Here is a 27,370-nt window from a genome sequence, read left to right as displayed (position 1 = left end):
GAGGGGACGGGAGGAGAGGAGAGGGGACGGGAGGAGAGGAGAAGAGAGGAGAGAGGACGGGAGGAGAGGAGAGACGAGGACCAGGAGAGAGGACGGGAGGAGAGGAGAGAGGACGGGAGGAGAGGAGAGAGGACGGGAGGAGAGGAGAGGGGACGGGAGGAGAGGAGAAGAGAGGACGGGAGGAGAGGAGAGACGAGGACCAGGAGAGAGGACTGGAGGAGAGGAGAGAGGACGGGAAGAGAGGAGAATAGAGGAGAGAGGACAGGAGGAGAGGAGAGGGGACGGGAGGAGAGGAGAGACGAGGACCAGGAGAGAGGACGGGAGGAGAGGAGAGAGGACGGGAGGAGAAGAGAAGAGAGGAGAGAGGACAGGAGGAGAGGAGAGGGGACGGGAGGAGAGGAGAGAGGACGGGAGGAGAGGAGAGAGGACAGGAGGAGAGGAGAGAGGACGGGAGGAGAGGAGAAGAGAGGAGAGAGGACAGGAGGAGAGGAGAGGGGACGGGAGGAGAGGAGAGACGAGGACCAGGAGAGAGGACGGGAGGAGAGGAGAGAGGACAGGAGGAGAGGAGAAGAGAGGAGAGAGGACAGGAGGAGAGGAGAGGGGACGGGAGGAGAGGAGAGAGGACGGGAGGAGAGGAGAGAGGACGGGAGGAGAGGAGAGAGGACGGGAGGAGAGGAGAGGGGACGGGAGGAGAGGAGAGAGGACGGGAGGAGAGGAGACGAGTGGGAAGGAGAGGAGAGGGGACGGGAGGAGAGGAGAGAGGAGAGAGGACGGGAGGAGAGGAGAGGAGAGAGGTGGGGAGGAGAGGAGAGGGGACGGGAGGAGAGGAGAGGGGACAGGAGGAGAGGAGAGGTTTACAGAGCACATGCACACGTCATGCACACCTTGTGTGTTCATGTTCAGTGTTTTGTTTGTGGTTCATCTCACCTCTCCTTGTTGGGGCAGATCTCTGGGGAGCTGGGGTTGGACCACGTCTCTGACCTCCCTTCCTGTCCGAGCGGGCAGATGTCTGGGGTCTTTTGGTCACTGCAACAACATACGGACCAAGTTAGCAGATAGAACAAATAGACATTGACAAAACTAAAGCTTCAGTATTATGACCTGAATGCACAGCCTGGTCCCAGATCTGTTTGTGATGTTTTGCCAACTCCTGTGGACATTAACAAAACAGCACAAACAGACCTGGGACCAGGCTAAGGAAAGCCTACTGACCTGCGCGTGTGTCTGTCCGAGGGGCTCTCTGTGCTTGAGTGGAGACGGGGGAAGAGGCCTGAACGACGCTTCACTGGACTCTTCAGGGGAGACTTGGCTGACAACACTGGTGGCTGGAGAGAGACAAGCAGTCAATAGCATTAACAAGCAGGCAATATACAGCATTAGGAGGCTGATAGAGCATCATTAAGGCAGATTTTGGCTACATTGTGATCGACCAATACCCTTCACATATAAAACAGTTGAAATTACATCGGCACACTGATAATATGGAGTTATTACATGGATGTGACTGTTTGCAAAAGTACATGTTGATATCATGACTCATTAGAGGACATGTTTGCAAAATGTGCAATTTACCAAGAGTATGTGCATGTCCAGTTTCATTTGTGTGTAAATATGACTTTATAACCTCTAGCGCTCCTCCCCCTCTACCCTCTCCCCCCTGCTCACCGTGAAGGTACTCTTTGTGCACTCGGTGCTCTGTGGCAGCCCCCCTCCACTCAAGCTGGCCGGGACCCCCCCTCCCACCCCTGGACTCCGGTGACGGTGGGACCCCACCATGGTCTCCATGGAGTGACTCCGGACGCGCATGGCACGCTAGGGGACGGGGACAGAGACGGGGACAGAGGAGGGGACAGTTGAGGGAGTGGGTTAGAAGGGAGCGGTTACGAAGTGAGAGAGAAAAGAGGACAGAGGAAGAGAAGGGAAATGAGTACAGTCGTACAGCTGAGACAAGCACAGGGCCCCTGGATGCAGAGCATGTTGTGTGGTAAAGGTGCCTTGCTTAAGGGCCCAACAATAGAGGGAACGTCTTTAGGATGTGAACCCAGCAGCCCTCCAGTTGCCAGATCAGTTCACCCCATTTTTTTCCAGAGTGCACTTGTCCTACACAGAGGAATAAGGAGTGCAGTGCATGGATAGTGAGAGATATGACTGTAGTATTATCAGTGTTGGGGAGTAATGAACTACAGTATATGTAGTTCAACTAGTAGTTTAACTACATTTTGCAGTAGCTTGGTGGTAGTTGAACTAAGTTCTGATCTAGATAGTGTTTTCAGTAGTGTTTTACTCGTGGAACTACATGTCACGGCCTGATCTGTTTCACCTGTCTTTGTGCTCGTCTCCACCCCCCTCCAGATGTCCCCCATCTTCCCCATCATCCCCTGTGTATTTATACCTGTGTTCTCTGTTTGTCTGTTGCCAGTTCGTTTTGTTCGTAGAACCCACCAGTGGTTTTCCCCTTGCTCCTGTCTTGCCTAACTTCCTATTTTCTAGTTTATCCCAGCTTTGACCTTTCTGCCTGCCATGACCCTGAGCCTGCCTGCCGTCCTGTACCTTTGCCCCACCTATCTGGATTACTGACCTCTGCCTGCCCTTGACCTGCCTTTTGCCTGCCCCTTTGCCTGCATTATGATAACGTGTCATCACCAGAAGGTCAGACTAAGGGAGACAGGGACGGTGTGTTTCAACGTTAGTCTAGAATGGCATAAAACACAACAAACAAAACCACCTGAACAGTGTTTATTGAGTGTTTCAATGTTTGGAGAAGCTTTCAACATGGGATATGCTTTGTTCTGAATCTCAATTAGTATAACACAGTATCTGCGATGACAGGTAATAAACAGTGATTGCTGTTGTAGTGATGAGCACAGCACCCCCAGTGGTTGAATGAGTGGCATGCAACACACACCTCCACACTGCCTGTGAACAGACAGTGAGACACCATATGGTCAGAGAGGGAGGGTAGGGGAGGGAGAGAGAAATGGAGAGACGGGTAAGGGGGTACGATGATTAATACCCCTTCATCTCAATCAACAGCAGCGTGGTTGGAGGGAGGGAAAGATGGAGAGAGAGAGAGCGAGAGAGAGAAAGAGAACAGCAGAGCGAGACAGAGAGAGAAAGGGAGAGAGAGAGAGATAGGAGGTAGAGAGAGAGAAAAGAGGAGAGAGAGAGAAAGAGAGAGGGGCGAAAGAAAGATAGAGGGAGAGAGAGAGAGAGAGAGAGAGAGAGAGAGAGGAGGTAGAGAGGGAGAAGAGAGAGAAGGAGAGAGCGAGAGAGAGAAAGAGAAAGAGGGGGAGAAAGAGAGAGAGATAGATAGAGAGAGAGAGACACAGAGAGAGAGATAGAGAGAGAAAGACACAGAGAAAGACAGAGATAAAGAAAGAGAGAGGGAGATAGAGAGAGAGAGAGAGAGAGGTTCAGACATGGCGTCAGATGATGAGGTAAAAAATAATGGTGTAAAAGAGTCACCTTGAAGGACTCCAGCAATCCCCCATGGCCCCCATTCTCCAGCTTGTCCTCCTCCCCAGCCTGGCCTTGCCCCAGAGTAACTTGGGTCTGTCTGTGGAGCTCATCGTGAAGGTTATCCAGCAGTGCAGCTCGCGTCCGCCCCTACAACACAGGCACGCACAGACACATGCACACACAGATCCATAGAGACACACACAGATGTATACAGATGCACAGAAGCAAACACACACACACACATGCAAAAAAAACAACACCACAATGTATCATTTAAGAAGCAGTAGTAGAGGGGATTGCGATAGATGAAAGAGATTGAATAGCACATCAAGGGTGTCGAGTCATCTGCCCCTCTCACCTCTAGCTTGGCAAACTTGTCAGACTTGTAGCAGGCGTTCTCTGCATTGATCAGCTTTGTCAGGAGGAAGTCGCGGAACTCAGGACCCTGGGGAGAGACGAGAGCGGGAGGGGGAGGGGGAGAGGTGACTTTCATCAGCACCATACTCATCATCGTCTGGTCGTCTGGAGTCGATGGGACGGAAAGAACTGATACAGTGCCCTCAGAAAGTGTTCACACCCCTTTCCTTTTTCCACATGTTGTTGTGTTACAGCCTGAATTTAAAATGGTTTCCATTTAGATTTTGTGTCACTGGCCTGTACACAAAATCCCCGATAGTGTTTTTATATTTAATTTCAAAATGAAACGCTGAAATGTCTTGAGTTAATAAGTATTCAATCTCTTTGTTATGGAAAGCCTAAATAAGTTCAGGAGTAAAAATGTGCTTAACAAATCAAATCCAATTTGATTTGTCACATGCACCGAATACAACAGGTGTACCATGAAATGCTTACTGACAAGCCCTTAACCAATAATGCAATTCAAGAAATAGAGTTAAGAAAATAGATATTCCTGGGGGCTTGTTCAGCAGTCAAACGCCTTGAGGGTAGAAGCTGTAAAGGAGCCTGTTGGACCTAGACTTGGGGCTCCGGTACCGCTTGCCTTGCGGTAGCAGAGAGAACAGTCTATGATGTGGGTGATTGGAGTCTTTTACAATTTTTTGGTCTTTCCTCTGACACCACCTAGTATATAGGTCCTGGATGGCAGGAAGCTTGGCCCCAGTGATGTACTGGGCTGGACGCACTACCCTCTGTAGTGCCTTACGGTCGGATGCCGAGCAGTTGCCATACCAGACAGTGATGCATCCAGTGCTCTCGATGGTGCAGCTGTAGAACTTTTTGAGGATCTGGGGACCAATGCCAAATCTTTTCAGTCTCCTGGGGGGGAGTGCCCTCTTCACGACTGTCTTGGTGTGTTTCAACCATGATCAAATCAAATCAAATCAAATTTTATTTGTCACATACACATGGTTAGCAGATGTTAATGCGAGTGTAGCGAAATGCTTGTGCTTCTAGTTCCGAAAATGCAGTAATAACAAGTAATCTAACTAACAATTCCAAAACTACTGTCTTGTACACAGTGTAAGGGGATAAAGAATATGTACATAAGGATATATGAATGAGTGATGGTACAGAGCAGCATAGGCAAGATACAGTAGATGGTATCGAGTACAGTATGTACAAATGAGATGAGTATGTAAACAAAGTGGCATAGTTTAAAGTGGCTAGTGATACATGTATTACATAAGGATACAGTCGATGATATAGAGTACAGTATATACGTATGCATATGAGATGAATAATGTAGGGTAAGTAACATTATATAAGGTAGCATTGTTTAAAGTGGCTAGTGATATATTTACATCATTTCCCATCAATTCCCATTATTAAAGTGGCTGGAGTTGAGTCAGTGTCAGTGTGTTGGCAGCAGCCACTCAGTGTTAGTGGTGGCTGTTTAACAGACTGATGGCCTTGCGATAGAAGCTGTTTTTCAGTCTCTCGGTCCCAGCTTTGATGCACCTGTACTGACCTCGCCTTCTGGATGATAGCGGGGTGAACAGGCAGTGGCTCAGGTGGTTGATGTCCTTGATGATCTTTATGGCCTTCCTGTGACATCGGGTGGTGTAGGTGTCCTGGAGGGCAGGTAGTTTGCCCCCGGTGATGTGTTGTGCAGACCTCACTACCCTCTGGAGAGCCTTACGGTTGAGGGCGGTGCAGTTGCCATACCAGGCGGTGATACAGCCCGCCAGGATGCTCTCGATTGTGCATCTGTAGAAGTTTGTGAGTGCTTTTGGTGACAAGCCGAATTTCTTCAGCCTCCTGAGGTTGAAGAGGCGCTGCTGCGCCTTCTTCACGATGCTGTCTGTGTGAGTGGACCAATTCAGTTTGTCTGTGATGTGTATGCCGAGGAACTTAAAACTTGCTACCCTCTCCACTACTGTTCCATCGATGTGGATAGGGGGGTGTTCCCTCTGCTGTTTCCTGAAGTCCACAATCATCTCCTTAGTTTTGTTGACGTTGAGTGTGAGGTTATTTTCCTGACACCACACTCCGAGGGCCCTCACCTCCTCCCTGTAGGCCGTCTCGTCGTTGTTGGTAATCAAGCCTACCACTGTTGTGTCGTCCGCAAACTTGATGATTGAGTTGGAGGCGTGCGTGGCCACGCAGTCGTGGGTGAACAGGGAGTACAGGAGAGGGCTCAGAACGCACCCTTGTGGGGCCCCAGTGTTGAGGATCAGCGGGGAGATGTTGTTGCCTACCCTCACCACCTGGGGGAGGCCCGTCAGGAAGTCCAGTACCCAGTTGCACAGGGCGGGGTCGAGACCCAGGGTCTCGAGCTTGATGACGAGCTTGGAGGGTACTATGGTGTTGAATGCCGAGCTGTAGTCGATGAACAGCATTCTCACATAGGTATTCCTCTTGTCCAGATGGGTTAGGGCAGTGTGCAGTGTGGTTGAGATTGCATCGTCTGTGGACCTATTTGGGCGGTAAGCAAATTGGAGTGGGTCTAGGGTGTCAGGTAGGGTGGAGGTGATATGGTCCTTGACTAGTCTCTCAAAGCACTTTATGATGACGGATGTGAGTGCTACGGGGCGGTAGTCGTTTAGCTCAGTTACCTTAGCTTTCTTGGGAACAGGAACAATGGTGGCCCTCTTGAAGCATGTGGGAACAGCAGACTGGTATAGGGATTGATTGAATATGTCCGTAAACACACCGGCCAGCTGGTCTGCGCATGCTCTGAGGGCGCGGCTGGGGATGCCGTCTGGGCCTGCAGCCTTGCGAGGGTTAACACGTTTAAATGTCTTACTCACCTCGGCTGCAGTGAAGGAGAGACCGCATGTTTTCGTTGCAGGCCGTGTCAGTGGCACTGTATTGTCCTCAAAGCGGGCAAAAAAATTATTTAGTCTGCCTGGGAGCAAGACATCCTGGTCCGTGACTGGGCTGGATTTCTTCCTGTAGTCCGTGATTGACTGTAGACCCTGCCACATGCCTCTTGTGTCTGAGCCGTTGAATTGAGATTCTACTTTGTCTCTGTACTGGCGCTTAGCTTGTTTGATAGCCTTGCGGAGGGAATAGCTGCACTGTTTGTATTCGGTCATGTTACCAGACACCTTGCCCTGATTAAAAGCAGTGGTTTGCGCTTTCAGTTTCACACGAATGCTGCCATCAATCCACGGTTTCTGGTTAGGGAATGTTTTAATCGTTGCTATGGGAACGACATCTTCAACGCCTGTTCTAATGAACTCGCACACCGAATCAGCGTATTCGTCAATGTTGTTATCTGACGCAATACGAAACATCTCCCAGTCCACGTGATGGAAGCAGTCTTGGAGTGTGGAGTCAGCTTGGTCGGACCAGCGTTGGACAGACCTCAGCGTGGGAGCCTCTTGTTTTAGTTTCTGTCTGTAGGCAGGGATCAACAAAATGGAGTCGTGGTCAGCTTTTCCGAAAGGGGGGCGGGGCAGGGCCTTATATGCGTTGCGGAAGTTAGAGTAACAATGATCCAAGGTCTTTCCACCCCTGGTTGCGCAATCGATATGCTGATAAAATTTGGGGAGTCTTGTTTTCAGATTAGCCTTGTTAAAATCCCCAGCTACAATGAATGCAGCCTCCGGATAAATCGTTTCCAGTTTGCAGAGAGTTAAATAAAGTTCGTTCAGAGCCATCGATGTGTCTGCTTGGGGGGGGATATATACGGCTGTGATTATAATCGAAGAGAATTCTCTTGGTAGATAATGCGGTCTACATTTGATTGTGAGGAATTCTAAATCAGGTGAACAGAAGGATTTGAGTTCCTGTATGTTTCTTTCATCACACCATGTCACGTTGGCCATGAGGCATACGCCCCCGCCCCTCTTCTTACCAGAAAGATGTTTGTTTCTGTCAGCGCGATGCGTGGAGAAACCCGTTGGCTGCACCGCTTCGGATAGAGTCTCTCCAGTGAGCCATGTTTCAGTGAAGCAAAGGACGTTACAGTCTCTGATGTCCCTCTGGAATGCTACCCTTGCTCGGATTTCATCAACCTTGTTGTCAAGAGACTGGACATTGGCAAGAAGAATGCTAGGGAGTGGTGCGCTGTGTGCCCGTCTCCGGAGTCTGACCAGAAGACCGCCTCGTTTCCCTCTCTTTCGGAGTCGTTTTTTTGGGTCGCTGCATAGGATCCACTCCGTTGTCCTGTTTGTAAGGCAGAACACAGGGTCCGCGTCGCGAAAAACATATTCTTGGTCGTACTGATGGTGAGTTGACGCTGATCTTATATTCAGTAGTTCTTCTCGACTGTATGTAATGAAACCTAAGATGACCTGGGGTACTAATGTAAGAAATAACACGTAAAAAAACAGGAACGCGAAGCAAGGCGGGCATCTCTGTCGGCGCCGGAAGTCACCTTATAGTTTGTTGGTGATGTGGACACCAAGGAACTTGAATCTTTCGACCCGCTCCACTACAGCCCAGTTGATGTGAATGGGGACGTGTTCGGCCCTCCTTTCCTGTAGTCCTTGATCAGCTCCTTTCTCTTGCTCACGTTGAGGGAGAGGTTATTGTACTGGCACCACACAGCCAGGTCTCTGACCTCCTCCCTCTACGCTGTCTCATCGTTGTCGGTGATCACTGTTGTGTCGTCAGGGAGTACAGGAGAGGACTAAGCACGCACCTCTGTGGGGCGTTGCCTCAAAGCGAGCAGAAAAGGCATTCAGCTTTTCATGCTTGTATTTAAAAAAATTTACAAGTCACATAATAAATTGCAAGGACTCACTCTGTGTCCAATAATAGTGTTTAATATGATTTTCGAATGACTACCAAATCTCTGTACCCCACACAGTTATCTGTAAGGTCCCTCAGTCGAGCAGTGAATTTTAAACACAGATTCAACCACAAAGACCAGGGAGGTTTATCAATTACTCACAAAGATGGGTACATTGGTAGATGGGTAAGAAAAGCAGACATTGAATATCCCTTTGAGGATGGTGAAGTTATTAATTACACTTTGAATGGTGTATCAATACACCCAGTCACTACAAAGATACAAGTGTCCTTCCCAACTCAGTTGCCAGAGAGGAAGGAAACCACTCAAGGATTTCACCACGAGGTCAATGGTGACTTTAAAACAGTTACAGAGTTTAATGGCTGTGATAGGAGAAAATTGAGGATGGATCAAAAACATTGTAGTTAATCCACAATACTAACCTAAATGAAAGAGTGAAAAGAAGGAAGCCTGTACAGAATAAAAATATTCCAAAACATTGATCCTGTTTGCAATAAGGCAGTAAAGTAATACTACAACAAATGTGGCAAAGCAATTAACTTCTTGTCCTGCACACAAAGCGTCATGTTTGAGGCAAATCCAACACAACACATCATCGAGTAACACTCTTCATATTTTCAAGCATGGTGGTGGCTGCATCTTGTTATGGGTATGATTGTCATCAGCAAGGACTAGGAAGGATAAAATAATAATACATTGGAATAGAGTGAAGCACAGGCAAATTCCTAGAGGAAAAACTAGTTCAGTCTGCTTTCAACAGACACTGGGAAACAAATTCACCTTTTAGCAGGACACTAACCTAAAACACAAGGCAAATTATACACTGGAGTTGCTTACCAAGACGACATTGAATGTTCCTGAGTGGCCTAGTTACAGTTTTGACTTAAATAGGCATGGAAATCTAATGGCATGACTTGAAAATTGCAAATATGCAAATACTGTACATTCCAGGTGTGCAAAGCCCTTAGAGACTTGTCCAGAAAGACTCACAGCTGTAAGCGCTGTCAAAGGTGATTCTAACATGTATTGACTCAGGGGTGTGAATACTTATGTAAATAAGATATTTCCGTAATTCATTTTCAATACATTTGCCAAAATGTGTTTAAACATGTTTTCACTTTGTCATGGGGTATTGTGTGCAAAAAAACATATTTGTATCAATTTCTAATTCAGGCTGTAACACAACAACATGTGGCATAAAGCAAGCTGTATGAATACTTCATGAATAAATTGAATAATGGCAAGTTTATCAAACTTTCACTGTACATAACAGTGGGAAACTTGAACTCTCCCTCCATCTCTCGCTCTCCCTGTGTCTTTTATCCCTCTCCTTCCATCTCTTTCTTTCTGTATCTTTTTCTGAAATTCTCTCTCTCTCTTACTTACCTTCTTGAAGACCGCTGGATTGGGGAGAGGTGGGCCAAACGGAGGTACATCCTCCCTCGCTGTAACAGACACCTGTCGACACAAAGCAAGTCATGCCACCCATTTACTGTGTGGTGTGTCTGGCTTATGTCATTCTAACAGTATTGCTTCCGTTCCTTTCATTGTCCCAATCTGGGCTTGAACCAGGGAACCTCTGCACACATCGACAACAGTCACCCTCGAAGCATCGTTACCACATCGTTACCACAAAGCATCGTTACCACAAAAGCCGCGGTCATTGCAGAGCAAGGCAAACAACTACTTCAAGGTCTCTGAGTGAGTGATGTCACAGACTGAAACGCTACTAGCGCGCACCGCTAACTAGCTAGCCATTTCACACCGGTTACATAATATCCATGCCTTAAAGGCCCACTCCGTAATAAAACATTTAAAATGGCTTCGCAAATATCACATAGTGAGCCTGTTAGGTTCATAGTAGGCTATAGCACTGACCTTGTATGTTGTGTGTTCAGTACCAGGGTTCTCCACCTGCACCAGCACATACGCATGGAGGAAGTTGGAGGCGATCATGTCAGGCACAAAGGGCGTGGCACCTTCCTGGAAGACCGCCGCCACGATGTCATTGCCTATGTGCCTCTTCCTCTGGAGCTGAGGGACAAGAGCATAGCGTTCTGTAAACACCATAAGACTGTATGTTCTACAGTATAATTAGTCACAATCATTAGAGGCAAAATGTACAGGAATGGTGTGAGGGATGAGGAAACAGAGGGTGTTTATGAGTGACACACACACGTACACACACACGCACGCACTCACAAAACACCTACTGTAACCACTGTTACTATGCTGTGTGTGGTGTAGCGTGTTCAGTACCTGTTGTACGTCTCCCTCGGTGAAGGGTAGTTTAGTGGAGACGTGGAACATCATCTCTCTCTGTCTGAAGACGGTGTAGACGGACTCAGAGCCTGTCTGACCGTGGGATACGTCCAGACCACCACGAAACCTAGGAGCACAGTGACAACACAATATGATTAGCATTACCATGACATTCAATTATTGGGTAGGGCAAGGAGCATTTCCTGATCACGTGACAGGGAAAACTCCTGGCCCTACTCATGATGAATGGTAGCAGAGTAGCAGTATATATAGTCAAAGTCCTGCATTTCTCTCTTTCCCTTCCTCTATCCCCCCTTCTCTCTCTACCCCCCCCCCCTCTCTACCCCCCTCCCTCTACCCCCCCTCTCTACCCCCCTCCCTCTATCCCCCCCTCTCTCTATCCCCCCCTCTCTCTATCCCGCCCTCTATCCTCTCTGTCACGACTCCCACCGAAGGTGGCTCCCCCGCCTGTTCAGGTGGTGCTCGGTGGTCGTCGTCGCCGGTCTACTAGCCGCCACCGATCCCTTTGTCCTTTTCTGTTTGTTTAGTCTTATTAGTTGCACCTGTTCCTTTTGTGTTTCTTGATTTCTGGTCTATTTAAGCCTATTTAAGCTTAGGTTTGTGCGGGATTATTTGTGTTCTCTGTCGGTTGTGGATGTGTTTTCATTGTTCTCCGGATCGTTTGCTCTGTGTTTGGGCTGGTCAGTGTTTATGCGCCCTGTATTTGGTGTGACCGTTTTGTGCCGGAGAAATACATCTACAAACCACTGAACCCTCTGCTCTCTGCGCCTGACTCTCTTTCTCAGTTTCAGAGCAGTAGTAGAGTTGTCTCTGTCTCTCTCGCTTTCGCTCTCCCCATCTCTCTCTCAATTAAATTTCGATTCAATTTAAGGGCTTTATTGGCATAGGGAACATATGTTAGTATTGCCAAAGCTAGTGAAGTAGATAATAAACAAAAGTGAAATAAACAATAAGACTTAGCAGTAACCATTACACTCACAAAAGTTCCAAAAGAATAAAGACATTTAAAATGTCATATTATGTATATATACAGTGTGTTAACGATGTGCAAATGGTTAAAGGACAAAAGGGAAAATAATTGTACATAAACATGGGTTGTATTTACAATGGTCTTTGTTCTTCTCTAGTTGCCCTTTTCTTGCGGCAACAGGTCACACATCTTGTTGCTGTGATGGCACACTGTGGTATTTCACCCAGAAGATATGGGAGTTTATCAAATTTGGGTATGTTTTTGAATTATTTGTGGATCTGTGTAATCTGAGGGAAATATGTGTCTCTAAAATGGTCATACATTTGGCAGAGGGTTAGGAAGTGCAGCTCAGTTCCACTTCATTTTGTGGGCATTTTGCACATAGTCTGTCTCTCCCTCCCTCGCAGTAGTAGAGTTTTCTCTGTCTCTCCCTCCCTCCCTCTCCCGTAGTAAAGTTGTATCAGTGTCTCTCACCCCTTGAAGTCGTTCAGCTCTATGTTGTCTCCCAGAACACTGAGGAACTCCCGGAAGGCTGGCGTCTCCTCGTTGTTCCCAAACAACTCCTCCTCTGACGTCTGGGATGGAGCGATGAGAGGAGAGGAGAGAGGGATGACGGGAGAATATTAAAAGGGAGAGATGTTAATGCAGGTTACAGGGCAAAAATAAATAGCATGGGATTGATAAGGAATAAACTGAAGCCCCATTTGGCTATAAAAACCTGCATATCACACTCACCTGACCAAACTTCTGGTAGATGACACCAAACTTAAAGGTGTTGTTCACTTCATGTTCGTCATAACCTACTATTAACTGAGAGCCCTGAAACCGAAACAACAACATTATAAGGATGTGTATATACATACAGTTGAAGTCGGAAGTTTACATACACTTAGGTTGGAGTCATAAAAAGTCATTTTTCAACCACTCCACAAATTTCTTGTTAACAAACTTAGTTTTGGCATGTCGGTTAGGACACCTACTTTGTGCATGACACAAGTCATTTTTACAACAAACAGATTATTTCAATTATAATTCACTGTATCACAATTCCAGTGGGTTAAAACTTTACACCCTGACCATAGTTTACTTTGTATGTTTCTATGTTTTGGTTGGTCAGGGTGTGATCTGAGTGGGCATTCTATGTTACATGTCTAGTTTGTCCAGTTCTATGTTCGGCCTGATATGGTTCTCAATCAGAGGCAGGTGTTCGTCATTGTCTCTGATTGGGAACCATATTTAGGTAGCCTGGGTTTCACTGTGTGTTTGTGGGTGATTGTTCCTGTCTATGTGTTTTCACCAGATAGGCTGTTTAGGTTTTCGTTACGTTCATTACGTTCTTTATTTTGTAGTGTTTGTATTGATTCGTGTTTTACGTTTGTTTATTAAAACATGGATCGCAATCGACACGCTGCATTTTGGTCTGACTCTCCTTCTCATACAGAAAAGCGTTACAGAATCACCCACCACCAACGGACCAAGCAGCGTGTCAACAGGCAGCAACAGCAGCGAAAAGAGGAGATACATAGTAAGGATTTCTGGACATGGGAGGAAATCCTCGACGGGAGAGGACCCTGGGCTAAACCAGGGGAGTGTAGCCGCACCAAGGTGCAGCAGGAGAAGGAACAGAGGCAGCAGCAGCAGGAGCAGCTGCAGTGGGAGAGGCTGCACCACCTGGAGAAATGGACATGGGAGGAGGAACTGGACGGTAAAGGACCCTGGGCTCAGCCTGGAGAATATCGCCGCCCCAAGGAAGAACTGGAGGCGGCGAAAGCTGAGAGGCGCAGATATGAGGAGGCAGCACGACGTAGCGGATGGAAGCCTGAGAGGCAGCCCCAAAAATTTCTTGGGGGGGGCTAACAGGGAGTATGGCTACGCCAGGTAGGAAACCTGGGCAGACTCCCTGTGCTTACCGGGGGGCTAGAGAGACCGGACAGGCACCGTGTTATGCAGTGGTGCGCACGGTGTCTCCAGTGCGGGTGCATAGCCCGGTGCGGTATATTCCAGCTCCGCGTGTCGGCCGGGCTAGATTGAGCGTCGAGCCTAATGCCATGAAGCCGGCTCTACGCAGCTGGTCCCCAGTGCGTCTCCTTGGGCCGGCTTACATGGCACCAGCCTTGCGCTCGGTGTCTCCGGTTCGCCTGCATAGCCCAGTGCGGGCTATTCCACCTCGCCGCACTGGCAGGGCGACCGTGAGCATTCAACCAGGTAAGGTTGGGCAGGCTCGGTGCTCAAGAGCTCCAGTGCGCCTGCACGGTCCGGTTTTTCCAGTACCACCTCCACACCCCAGCCCTCCGGTAGCAGCTCCCCGCACCAGGCTTCCTGTGCGTGTCCTCGGCCCAGTACCACCAGTGCCAGCACCACGCATCAGGCCTACAGTGCGCCTCGCCTGTCCAGCGCTGCCAGAGCCTTCCTCCTCTTCAGCGCTGTCGGAGTCTCCCGCCTGTTTAGCGCTGTTAGAGCCTTCCTTCTCTACAGCGCTGCCGGAGTCTCCCGCCTGTTCAGAACTGCCAGTTTGCAAGGAGCTGCCAGTTTGCAAGGAGCTGCCAGTTTGCAAGGAGTTGCCAGTTTGCAAGGAGTTGCCAGTTTGCAAGGAGCTGCCAGTTTGCAAGGAGCTGCCAGTTTGCAAGGAGCTGCCAGTCTGCATTGAGCTGCCAGTCTGCATAGAGCTACCAGTCTGCAAGGAGCTGCCAGTCTGCAGGGAGCTGCCAGTCTGCAAGGAGCCGCCAGAGCTGCCAGTCTGCAGGATGCCGCCAAAGCTGCCAGTTTGCAAGGAGCCGCCAGAGCTGCCAGTCTGCATGGAGCCGCCAGAGCTGCCAGTTAGCATGGAGCAGCCAGAGCCGCCAGTTAGCATGGAGCAGCCAGGGCCGCCAGTCAGCATGGAGCAGCCAGGGCCGCCAGTCAGCATGGAGCAGCCAGGGCCGCCAGTCAGCATGGAGCAGCCAGGGCCGCCAGTCAGCATGGAGCAGCCAGGGCCGCCAGTCAGCATGGAGCAGCCAGAGCAGCCAGTCAGCATGGAGCAGCCAGAGCAGCCAGTCAGCATGGAGCAGCCAGAGCTGCCAGTCAGCATGGAGCAGCCAGAGCTGTCAGTCAGCATGGAGCAGCCAGTCAGCATGGAGCAGCCAGAGCTGCCAGTCAGCATGGGGCAGCCAGTCAGCATGGAGCAGCAAGAGCTGCCAGTCAACCAGACTCTTCCAGATCTGCCAGTCGACCAGACTCTTCCAGATCTGCCAGTCGACCAGACTCTTCCAGATCTGCCAGTCGACCAGACTCTTCCAGATCTGCCAGTCGACCAGACTCTTCCAGATCTGCCAGTCGACCAGACTCTTCCAGATCTGCCAGTCGACCAGACTCTTCCAGATCTGCCAGTCGACCAGACTCTTCCAGATCTGCCAGTCGACCAGACTCTTCTAGATCTGCCAGTCGACCAGACTCTTCCAGATCTGCCAGTCGACCAGACTCTTCCAGATTCTCCAGTCAGCCAGGATCTGCTAGATCCAACTACCTGCCTGGGCTTCCTCTCAGTGCTGAGCTTCCTCTCAGTGCTGAGCTTCCTCTCAGTGCTGAGCTACCCATCAGTCCCGAGCTACCTCTGTCCCGAGCTGCCCCTCTGTCCCGAGCGGTCATTAAGGAGGGTAACCTATCTAGGGACGCTAAGGAGGTGGACTAAAACTATTATGGAGTGGGGTCCACGTCCAGCGCCAGAGCCGCCACCGCGGACAGATGCCCACCCAGACCCTCCCCTATAGGTTCAGGTTTTGCGGCCGGAGTCCGCATCTTGGGGGGGGGGGGTACTGTCACACCCTGACCATAGTTTACTTTGTATGTTTCTATGTTTTGGTTGGTCAGGGTGTGATCTGAGTGGGCATTCTATGTTACATGTCTAGTTTGTCCAGTTCTATGTTCGGCCTGATATGGTTCTCAATCAGAGGCAGGTGTTCGTCATTGTCTCTGATTGGGAACCATATTTAGGTAGCCTGGGTTTCACTGTGTGTTTGTGGGTGATTGTTCCTGTCTATGTGTTTTCACCAGATAGGCTGTTTAGGTTTTCGTTACGTTCTTTATTTTGTATTGATTCGTGTTTTACGTTTGTTTATTAAAACATGGATCGCAATCGACACGCTGCATTTTGGTCCGACTCTCCTTCTCATACAGAAAAGCGTTACACATACACTAAGTTGACTGTGCCTTGAAACAGCTTGGAAAATTCCAGAAAATTATGTCATGGCTTTAGAAGCTTCTGATAGGCTAATTTACATCATTTGAGTCAATTGGAGGTGAACCTGTGGATGTATTTCAAGGCCTACCTTCAAACTCAGTGCCTCTTTGCCTGACATCATGGGAAAATCAAAAGAAATCAGTCAAGATCTCAGAAAAAAAATTGTAGACCTCCACAAGTCTGGGTCATCCTTGGGAGCAATTTCCAAACGCCTGAAGGTACCACGGTCATTTGTACAAACAATAGTATGCAAGTAGAAACACAATGGGACCACACAGCCATCATACTGAAAGGAAGGATACATGTTCTGTCTCCTAGAGATGAACGTACTTTGGTGTGAAAAGTGCAAATCAATCCCAGAACAACAGCAAAGGACCTTGTAAAGATGCTGGAGGAAACAGGTACAAAAGTATCTATATCCACAGTAAAACGAGTCCTATATCGACATAACCTGAAAGGCCGCTCAGCAAGGAAGAAGCCATTGCTCCAAAACCGCCTTAAAAAAGCCAGACTATGGTTTGCAACTGCACATGGGGACAAAGATTGTACTTTTTTGAGAAATGTCCTCTGGTCTGATGAAACAAAAATAGAACTGTTTGGCCATAATGACCATCGTTATGTTTGGAGGAAAAAGGGGGAGGCTTGCAAGCCAAAGAACCCCATCCCAACCGTGAAGCACGGGGGTGGCAGCATCATGTTGTGGGGGTGCTTTGCTGCAGGAGGGACTGGTGCACTTCACAAAATAAATGGCGTCATGAGGAAGAAAAATTATGTGGATATATTGAAGCAACATCTCAAGACATAAATCAGGAAGTTAAAGCTTGGTCGCAAATGGGTCTTCCAAATGGACAACAACCCCAAGCATACTTCCAAAGTTGTGGTAAAATGGCTTAAGGACAACAAAGTCAAGGTATTGGAGTGGCCATCACAAAGCCCTGATCTCAATCCTATAGAAAATTTGTGGGCAGAACTGAAAAAGGGTGTGTGAGCAAGGAGGCCTACAAACCTGACTCAGTTGAACCAGCTCTGTCAGGAGGAATAGGCCAAAATTCACTCAACTTTTTGTGGGAAGCTTGTGGAAGGCTACCCAAAACGTTTGACCCAAGTTAAACAATTTAAAGGCAATGCTGCCAAATACTAATTGAGTGTATGTAAACTTCTGACCCACTGGGAATGTGATGAAATAAATAAAAGCTGAAATTGTCATTATCTCTACTATTATATCTCACATTCATAAAATAAAGTGGTGATCCTAACTGATCCTAAGACAGGGTATTTTGAGTTTAAATGTATTTGTGTATTTGGCTAAGGTGTATGTAAACTTCCGACTTCAACTGTATAATATCCAGTTATGTGATAAAGTCCCTCGATAACTCGGGCAGACATTTACACTAGATATACAAAGGTATGTGGACACCCATTCAAATGAGTGGATTTGGCTATTTCAGCCACAACCATTGCTCACAGGGCTACAAAATTGAGCACGCAGCCATGCAATCACCATAGACAAACATTGGCAATAGAATGGCCTTACTGGAGAGCTCAGTGACTTTCAAAGTGGCACCATCTTACGACGTCACCTTTTCAACAAGTCATTTTGTCAGATTTCTGCCCTGCTAGAGCTGCCCCGGTCAACCGTAAATGCTGTTATTGTGAAGTAGAAACGTCCAGGAGCAGTAACGGCTCAGCCGCAAAGTGGTAGGCCACACAAGCTCACAGAACGGGATCGCCAAGTGCTGAAGCACGTAGGACATAAAATGTTTTTCTTGGTTTGGGCAAGGCCCCTTAGTTCGAGTGAAGGGAAATATTAACGCTACAGCGTACAATGACATTCTATACAATTCCGTGCTTCCAACTTTGTGGCAACAGTTTCGGGAAGGCCCTTTCCTGTTTCAGCATGACATTTCCCCTGTGAACAAAGCGAGGTCCAATGGTTTATCAAGAGCACTGTGGAAGAACTTGACTGGCCTCCACAGAGCTCTGATCTCAACCTAATCGAATGCCTTTGGGATGAATTGGAACGCTGACTGCGAGCCAGGCCTAATCGTACAACATCATTGCCCGACCTGATTAATGCTCTTTTGGCTGAATGGAAGCATGTCCCTGCAGCAATGTTCTAACATCTTAGGGAAAGCCTTCCCTGAAGAGAGGACATTGTGAAAGCAGCAAAGGGGGGAACCAACTCCATTATAATGCCCATGATTTTGGAAAGAGATGTTTGATGAGCAGATGTCCACATACTTTTGGTCAGGTAGTATATGTCTATCACGTCTGGGGAGGTCAGGGTTGTATTCAATAGGCACCAAACGGAAAGAAACGGACTAAAACAGGAATGGACTACTTGGACTTGTCCAATAAGTCTGAAAAATGTTTTCCGTTGCATGCCCTAATGAATACGACCCAGGACCACAGTGGGTTGATTGTGGCCATTTTGAAAGGCAGTCAGCTGCGACCAGTGTGGAATGGGCAGTCTGAGCAGACTGTCCTAATAACAGATGAGTTCTACAGGACCCGGAGCAGAGGCACAACAAGCAGCTCCATCATCCAAATGACCTCTGATGTGACGAACAGGTCCTGGATCAGATCTGTCTTTAGCACTGCCTACACCACATCAGTTAGAGAGAACAGGGTGGTCAGGCTGTATAGTGGACCAGGTGGAAGTTGGATCGTGTTCATTAGGCAGCAAACGGAAGAAAAGGGACTGAAAAAGGGAGAGACTTCCTAGGCTTGTCCAATAAGATACACTTTGGGTTCCATTGCAAAACGGTTTGAAAATGCTGCATGCCCCATAGAAATAGAATGGCTAGAAAATGATGTATATTTCTAGAGCATGACCTCATGAATGTCCCTGGTTCTATGGCTACTGTGGTAGAGGTGGAAGCGCCTGGCTGAAAGGAAACAGTGGAGCAGACTCACTCTGGGGTACAGGACCGGGTTGAACTTCAGGCCAGTCACGTCATCACAGAGGAGCTGAAACCACAGTGAAGGAAATAAATCCATTTTAGGTTAAAGGGGCAATCTGGTATTGGTACATCCCTTATTGGACTGATAAATGAATTATAATATGTGTATAAATGAATCATGAGCTTATTTCAACTGTCTTACCGCATCAGAAGCCCAAAGCATTGTTAACAAACACTATAGTTTCAACGCATGGTTAAAACTATCATTTTGATCTCATGGTCAGTCTATGTATTTGAAAGTGGTTACATTTCTTCTTGTTGATATTTGAAATCCAGATCGCCACTTTACATAGAGCACATGTTGCATTGAGTGAACATGTGGTACTTGGTGGTGCTTAGGTCAGTCCTCCTTACCTTGGCTATCTGGGGTACACTGGGAAGCTGGTTGAGGCCTGCCAGAGAGATCCTGTCATGGTGTGTCTTTGTCCTCGACCTGGGTGATGATTGTGGAAAACAAGTGTCAATAACCGCATCTTAAAGAAGGCTGTGTGCACATCGCACATACATACTTCCTATATCTACAGTGAAAGTTCTGGCTACCGGTTACATGATAAGTGTGTAAAGGGTGTAAATCCACATTCACTAGGTAGGGGTAGTGTGACTATAACATGGCTCCAGACCCAACATAGGCCCACTAGAAATTGTATTTATGGGTCCAGGCCAGGGCAGATCATAGTTAGGTCAGATCCTGCAACCATACTGGAACTCCTGGCCCGACTGTATATCATTATATGACTGTAGTTACCTGAGAATGAAGGAGGAACTCCTGGCCCGACTGTATGTCATTATATGACTGTAGTTACCTGAGAATGAAGGAGGAATTCCTGGCCCTAGTGTAGTTACCTGGGAATGAAGGAGGAACTCCTGGCCCTAGTGTATGTCATTATATGACTGTAGTTACCTGAGAATGAAGGAGGAACTCCTGGCCCTAGTGTAGTTACCTGGGAATGAAGGAGGAACTCCTGGCCCTAGTGTATGTCATTATATGACTGTAGTTACCTGAGAATGAAGGAGGAACTCCTGGCCCTAGTGTAGTTACCTGGGAATGAAGGAGGAACTCCTGGCCCGAGTGTATGTCATTATATGACTGTAGTTACCTGGGAATGAAGGAGGAACTCCTGGCCCGACTGTATGTCATTATATGACTATAGTTACCTGGGAATGAAGGAGGAACTCCTGGCCCGACTGTATGTCATTATATGACTATAGTTACCTGGGAATGAAGGAGGAACTCCTGGCCCGACTGTATGTCATTATATGACTGTAGTTACCTGGGAATGAAGGAGGAACTCCTGGCCCGACTGTATGTCATTATATGACTATAGTTACCTGGGAATGAAGGAGGAACTCCTGGCCCTAGTGTATGTCATTATATGACTGTAGTTACCTGAGAATGAAGGAGGAACTCCTGGCCCTAGTGTATGTCATTATATGACTGTAGTTACCTGGGAATGAAGGAGGAACTCCTGGCCCGACTGTATGTCATTATATGACTGTAGTTACCTGGGAATGAAGGAGGAATTCCTGGCCCGACTGTATGTCATTATATGACTATAGTTACCTGGGAATGAAGGAGGAACTCCTGGCCCTAGTGTATGTCATTATATGACTGTAGTTACCTGAGAATGAAGGAGGAACTCCTGGCCCTAGTGTAGTTACCTGGGAATGAAGGAGGAACTCCTGGCCCTAGTGTATGTCATTATATGACTGTAGTTACCTGGGAATGAAGGAGGAACTCCTGGCCCTAGTGTATGTCATTATATGACTGTAGTTACCTGGGAATGAAGGAGGAACTCCTGGCCCGACTGTATGTCATTATATGACTGTAGTTACCTGAGAATGAAGGAGGAACTCCTGGCCCTAGTGTAGTTACCTGAGAATGAAGGAGGAACTCCTGGCCCGACTGTATGTCATTATATGACTATAGTTACCTGAGAATGAAGGAGGATCTCCTGGCCCTAGTGTAGTTACCTGAGAATGAAGGAGGAACTCCTGGCCCGACTGTATGTCATTATATGACTATAGTTACCTGAGAATGAAGGAGGAACTCCTGGCCCTAGTGTAGTTACCTGGGAATGAAGGAGGAACTCCTGGCCCTAGTGTATGTCATTATATGACTGTAGTTACCTGAGAATGAAGGAGGAACTCCTGGCCCTAGTGTATGTCATTATATGACTGTAGTTACCTGGGAATGAAGGAGGAACTCCTGGCCCGACTGTATGTCATTATATGACTATAGTTACCTGGGAATGAAGGAGGAACTCCTGGCCCTAGTGTATGTCATTATATGACTGTAGTTACCTGGGAATGAAGGAGGAACTCCTGGCCCTAGTGTATGTCATTATATGACTGTAGTTACCTGGGAATGAAGGAGGAACTCCTGGCCCTAGTGTATGTCATTATATGACTGTAGTTACCTGGGAATGAAGGAGGAACTCCTGGCCCGACTGTATGTCATTATATGACTATAGTTACCTGAGAATGAAGGAGGATCTCCTGGCCCTAGTGTAGTTACCTGAGAATGAAGGAGGAACTCCTGGCCCTAGTGTAGTTACCTGAGAATGAAGGAGGAACTCCTGGCCCTAGTGTAGTTACCTGAGAATGAAGGAGGAACTCCTGGCCCTAGTGTATACCTGGGAATGAAGGAGGAACTCCTGGCCCTAGTGTAGTTACCTGAGCAAGATGCGGAGGAACTCCTGGCCCTCTGCCTCCTCGTGCTTCAGTGACATAATGAGGTTCCCCAGACTGCTGCCTGTGCAGTAGTAGTTCATATGCTCCTGAAGATGAGAGAGAGAAAGAGAGAGAGCGAAGGAGAGAGAGAGGCAGAGAGATAGACAGAAAGAGGGGGAGAAAGTGATGGAGGAAGGGAGAGAGGGTCAGACAGACAGTGAATCACTACATAGTATGATGAGACGGTTTAAAGAAGTTAAACACCTTCTAATACGGTTTTACAGTCAATATTTCACAGATCTCCGTATAATTGGAGTCAATTATACGTTCATTTTCCAAATGACTGATTCCTAACTCTTAGTCATAACCCCAGAGCCTTAAGTCTGAAATAGGAAAAATCACTGGATGGAGAAGGACTAACAGAGGGAAACACCCTTACAGAGAACACACACACGCACGTACACACATAAACACACACAGACACACACATGCAGGCGCTTACACCCCCCCCCCCCCCCCCCCCCCCCCCCCCACTCACTCACCCCCATTACTCCTGCTAGCCAAATAGGCCTTGACTCACCCTGCCCAGGAAGTGTTTGCGGTAGGCCCTAGCCGAGCTGTTACACTCCAGCCTGAAGCCGAACCCAACCCCAGGGCTCATGCCCCCTCCGTCATCCTCCTCACAGAAGCTGCTCTCCGAGGAGGTGGGGGTGCCCGCAGGCGCCTCGGCATCCTCAATCCAGTAACCCCCAAACTGGGGCAGGATCACCTGCGGGTATGGGCTACCCTTCTCCAGAATCTGAGCCACAGAAACAAGGGACAAGGGGTTTATGTACCAAAATTACACCATCCACAAGAATAGGGCCATAGAAACAAATAAGAGTTTGGGATTTCAATCATAAATGTGTCTATAAATGTCCTTTGAGCCTCGTTTTACATTGACCAAATACATTGAGTATTTGCATTACTGCACGTGTGTGGGTGGGTGCACGTATGCATACGTGGGTTTTATGGTATTCATGGTTGTGTGTGCATAGTGTTTTGATCCAGCTGATATGATCGTATCAGAGCGCTGACTCACGTCCTCTATCCGCGGGTATGGGATGTAGTCATCCTGTCAGACAGAGAGAGGGGAGGCACACACAGATCATTAACCTTACAGGCTGGAATAACTAGAGCCCTGTTGAAATACTTTAGAGAATGCCTCTTTTCTTCCTCCCTTCCTGAAGGAAATCCCTGATCTGAAAAGGCTGGGTAGGTGAAAGCTATGTGGCACAGAACCATTGCTTACACCTATCAATTTGTGTAAGATCAGTGATTGCTTCCAGAAAGGGAGGAAGGCAGGGTGTGTTTGCAAAATATTCAAACAAGGCCTTGAACTACATTACAACTGGGGCAGTCAGTCACCATAAAAAGCTTGTACACAGAAACACAGGGTGAACATATATACGGTGACTTATTCAACACAATGAAACAGCACAGACATCAAACAGGCAAACACTGATGGAGGAGTTCTGACACTCTCAGGGATACGAGATAGTCTCAGGATTGACTCTGTGAGCCCCTGGGTTCATCATTACGTCACTGTGGCTGGTGTATGATGTCTAAACATGCTGTGATGTGATGGTCACAGGGACAGACTGGGACCAGAAATAGGCCCGGCCATTTCTAACACAGCGGACCATTTGTTTCTCTTGAGGCTCCCCACACCAGCCCATTTTTAAATATTTGAGACACCTATTATTAGTATTATAATTGTGCACAACAACAAAAAATATGTCAGATGGACTAAATATGGACCAGCCCATCTGGTACTTGACAGAATTGCACCATTGTCAGTCCATCCTTGGATCTTTCCAATCAATCTCCATGGCTTTGTTTTACACTGTGTATCATCCCAGGAGATTGAGGGGAATAGCATTCATTACGAACAGCTGTTTGTTATTTTAAGTTAGCCTGGTTGAGGGGACCTGGTTGAGGGGACCTGGTTAAGGGGACCTGGTTGAGGGGACCTGGTTGAGGGGACCTGGTTGTGTGGACCTAGTTAAGGGGACCTGGTTGAGGGGACCTGATTTTGTGGACCTGGTTGAGGGGAACTTAAGAGAGTGTTACAAGAGCGTGGTAGAAAGTGGTGAAACTACTCCAGGGGCTGACAGGGTTAGCACGGAGGATGACCACCACCACAATCAAACAAAGAATGGATGGAAAATACTAATAAAGGAATACATGAATACATAAATGAAAGAATGGACACAGAGGCGATGTCAATGCACCACGACAGAGAAGCATGCCCAGTGGTGAGGTCCACAGATACTTGACGTGAGTGTGTGTGTGTTTGTTTCTCAGACCTTGCTTCTCTGCGAGTGGGGCTTCGTCTCCTCAGATTTAGGGACCTGGTTAGGGTCACGCATGTGGACGGAGGGTCACAAGGGTACAAAAACGATCATTCCTGACTTACGCAACTCCCAAATAACTTACTGTACTAACATATTGTACACTGTTAGAAAAAAGGGTTTCAAAAATGGTTCTTCGGCTGTCCCCATAGGAGAACCTTTTTGGTTCCTGGTATAACCCTTTTAGGGTTCCATGTAGAACCTTCTGTGGAAAGGATTCTTCATGGAACCCAAACGGGTTATACCTGGAACCAAAAGGATTTTACCTGGAACCAAAAAGGGTTATTCAAAGGGTTCTCCTAAGGGGTGGGAAACATTCTAGGTTCTTTCCAAGAGTGTACTGAACCTTCTTTGGGTAAACATCTGATAGGTGGAACCCAGGTAAAATATTTGCTTGGGTATGATAAGTGTTTGCAAATATGCAGAGGATACATGACTGAAGTTGACACGTCCTGAATTACCCAATTACCAATCTACTGGAGAGACCTGTGGAGAAAGACGTCTTGCATGTGGGAAGGCTCTGAAGCCTGAATCCTTACCACACACACAGATTCTCTCAAGGCTTTTATCAGACTTAATCATATCTCAATCAACCTTATCCCAATGTGGGAAGTCATTCTCCAGACTTAAACCACATCACGATCCCTACTTTACATTATTGATTTCAGTGGTCAACGCACAGACTGGTCTAGCTATCTATCTATGCACTCTCTGCATGCGTTTGAATGGTCCCCATCCTCCAGTGATGCTTGTCTCCGGTTCAACACAGTGACTCTGACATAACCTGGTCCCAGAACTGTTTGTGCATTATTGAGGGAGGGAGCTCGTTAACTATGGTCCGGTTCGGCTCATTACTCAATCAGGACCAGAGACTGAACCCGGTCGTCCCGGTTCCTCAAAACAAGGGCGGCCGCGCTTCCAAACCAAACTTCCATGGCTTAATAATTTAACTAAATGATTTGTTTTCTTTTTTTCTTTTACCCCCTTTTCCTCCCCAATTTCGTGGTATCCAATCGTTAGTAGCTTCTATCTTGTCTCATCGCTACAACTCCCGTACGGGCTCGGGAGAGACGAAGGTTGAAAGTCATGCGTCCTCCGATACACAACCCAACCAAGCCGCACTGCTTCTTAACACAGCGCGCAACCAACCCGGAAGCCAGCCGCACCAATGTGTCGGAGGAAACACTGTGCACCTGGCAACCTTGGTTAGCGCGCACTGTGCCCGGTCCGCCACAGGAGTCGCTGGTGCTCGATGAGACAAGGACATCCCTACCGGCCAAGCCCTCCCTAACCCGGATGACACTAGACCAATTGTGGGTCGCTCCACGGATCTCCCGGTCGCGGCCGAGCCTGGGCGCGATAATTTAACAAAATGTAATGCTAAATTGTAATTATTTCGCCTCCGTGGCCAATTTATTGCCTTACCTCCCTACTCTTCTACATTTGCACACACTGTACATAGATTTTTCTATTGGGTTATTGACTGTGCGTTTGTTTATGTGTAACTCTGTGTTGTTGTTTTGTCGCACTGCTTTGCTTTATCTTGGCCAGGTCGCAGTTGTAAATGAGAACTTGTTCTCAACTGGCCTACCGGGTTAAATAAAGGTGAAATAAATAAACAAATAACGGGACCCTTCTGCTCGTTGGAGAGGACCCTTGAATAAAATCTCAGGAAGTGGTGAACGTGTCGCGCTTTCATCACCACGTCCCATGCCAGCAGCAGTGGGAACTTAGAGAGAGGAGAAGGAAGGAGAGAGAGAAGGAAGAAGAGAGGAGAAAGAGGAGTCTCACCTGCATCCTTTCCAGCATGTCGAAGAACTCGGCAGACTGAAACCAACAGACAAACAGAGGTGATTATTTTACTACAACGGCATACAATTATAGTGAATGCAGTGATAACGTATCAAATTGTCCTGGACCAATCTGATCACTATAAAACGTATCAAATTGTCCTGGACCAATCTGATCACTATAAGTGGAGTGAACTGTATTTCCGAAATAAGAACTAAATTCATTCATGGTGGATAATGTCACTTAGGGTTAAATTTGCTATAGGTTGAGGTGTGGCGTTGTGATGTCCACAGTGTGAGATGGTTTAGGTGTGACCAAGTGGTTTCTGGGTATTTTCTATGGAAATGGAGGGAGATCTGGTCACTGAGGCTGCGTTCCAGGCTGACTACATTGAGATGTACAGTACAAGAGCTAACCACATCAGGTGATATAGCAATCTGATGGCTGACTGGTCAGTCTGCAACGCAACCTTGAACATGGCCTGAAACCTCTCAAACCCAGTAGCTACAATTGTCACACCACGATCATCTTTAGCTAGCAGCATTTCCACCCTGGTTCCCAATAAAAGCTCAATGAGCTGAGGCAGAGCAGATAAGGAAGGACAGTCCTACACCCTCTCACACCCATATGTGCAGAATATTATCCAAACACAGATAACCAAGCCCACTCCACTCCACTTCCTCAAAACAGTCACTCCAGGAAAAGAATGGACTGTTGTTGTGCTCGTATAAAACGAAACTAAAGTTCTGGGTCAAAATATTACTGACAGGACAATGGGAAAACAAGTACAGACAACCAAATATTGGTAGTACATGTAGTGCATTGTCATTATTGTAAAAATCATCAAACAATTCAATTAACTAATGTCAATTCGGGAACCACTCTCAGCTGAATGAGAGTGGGGATCAGGAAGTAAGCTTGTCATTAACACATGATCCCAGTAGCTGTCCAAGATTTCTACAAAAATATGATGACCTACTATTAATTACAATATATTTCCTTCCAAACATGTTTTTTAAAGTAGGCCCTATGTTAATAAGAGATTAACAGGGATTGCAGGGACTCCTGAGTGGCGCAGCGGTCTAAGGCACTGCATCTCAGTGCAAGAGTCACTACAGTCCAGGGTTCAAATCCAGGCTGTATCACATCCAGCCGTGATTGGGAGTCCCATAGGGCCCAGCGTCGTCCGGGTTTGGCCGGGGTAGGCCGTCATTGTAAATAAGAATTTGTTGTTAACTGACTTGCCTAGTTAAATAAAGGTTAAATAAAAAATGAGAAGCTTTTCTGTGTGACCCTGCTTTCCCTATTCCCAAACAACACAACGGCGTGGGAAAATACCAGTCATTATAAATATTATAAATAAGTAAAGGAAGAGTCAACAACATTATTTGGATAAGAGAGAACAGAATAAGAGCTTTAAGAATGTCATTGATTTTCACTTTAACAGGTGATGGACGACAAACT

At 47.4% G+C, this 27,370-nt stretch overlaps 1 protein-coding gene across 7 annotated transcripts in view; it reads right to left on the bottom strand.

The window, feature by feature from the left end:
• The window catches only part of LOC139382280 (rap1 GTPase-activating protein 2-like), a 115,744-nt gene that overhangs the window by 7,889 nt on the left and 80,485 nt on the right, over positions 1 to 27,370 (bottom strand). For 4 of the 7 annotated variants that reach the window (XM_071126158.1, XM_071126157.1, XM_071126153.1 and 1 more), the window contains 16 exons: positions 25,907 to 25,942; positions 22,804 to 22,836; positions 22,303 to 22,521; positions 21,726 to 21,829; positions 19,407 to 19,485; positions 19,006 to 19,059; positions 12,609 to 12,692; positions 12,348 to 12,448; positions 10,880 to 11,009; positions 10,499 to 10,654; positions 10,007 to 10,078; positions 3,818 to 3,904; positions 3,466 to 3,606; positions 1,666 to 1,812; positions 1,213 to 1,325; positions 928 to 1,026 (listed from right to left, as the gene is read on the bottom strand). In XM_071126158.1, the coding sequence (XP_070982259.1) occupies positions 928 to 1,026; positions 1,213 to 1,325; positions 1,666 to 1,812; positions 3,466 to 3,606; positions 3,818 to 3,904; positions 10,007 to 10,078; positions 10,499 to 10,654; positions 10,880 to 11,009; positions 12,348 to 12,448; positions 12,609 to 12,692; positions 19,006 to 19,059; positions 19,407 to 19,485; positions 21,726 to 21,829; positions 22,303 to 22,521; positions 22,804 to 22,836; positions 25,907 to 25,942 (1,655 nt within the window). Of the gene's footprint in view, positions 1 to 927; positions 1,027 to 1,212; positions 1,326 to 1,665; positions 1,813 to 3,465; positions 3,607 to 3,817; positions 3,905 to 10,006; positions 10,079 to 10,498; positions 10,655 to 10,879; positions 11,010 to 12,347; positions 12,449 to 12,608; positions 12,693 to 19,005; positions 19,060 to 19,406; positions 19,486 to 21,725; positions 21,830 to 22,302; positions 22,522 to 22,803; positions 22,837 to 24,070; positions 24,116 to 25,906; positions 25,943 to 27,370 lie in introns of all 7 variants that reach the window. The other 3 variants (XM_071126156.1, XM_071126155.1, XM_071126152.1) reach the window with 1 other exon arrangement.

The sequence above is a fragment of the Oncorhynchus clarkii genome, chromosome 24, assembly GCF_045791955.1.
Source record: "Oncorhynchus clarkii lewisi isolate Uvic-CL-2024 chromosome 24, UVic_Ocla_1.0, whole genome shotgun sequence".
Classification (NCBI taxonomy): Eukaryota; Metazoa; Chordata; class Actinopteri; order Salmoniformes; family Salmonidae; genus Oncorhynchus; species Oncorhynchus clarkii.
The sequence above is the reverse complement of the archived record's forward strand: the minus strand, read 5'-3'. Positions and strand labels throughout refer to the sequence as shown.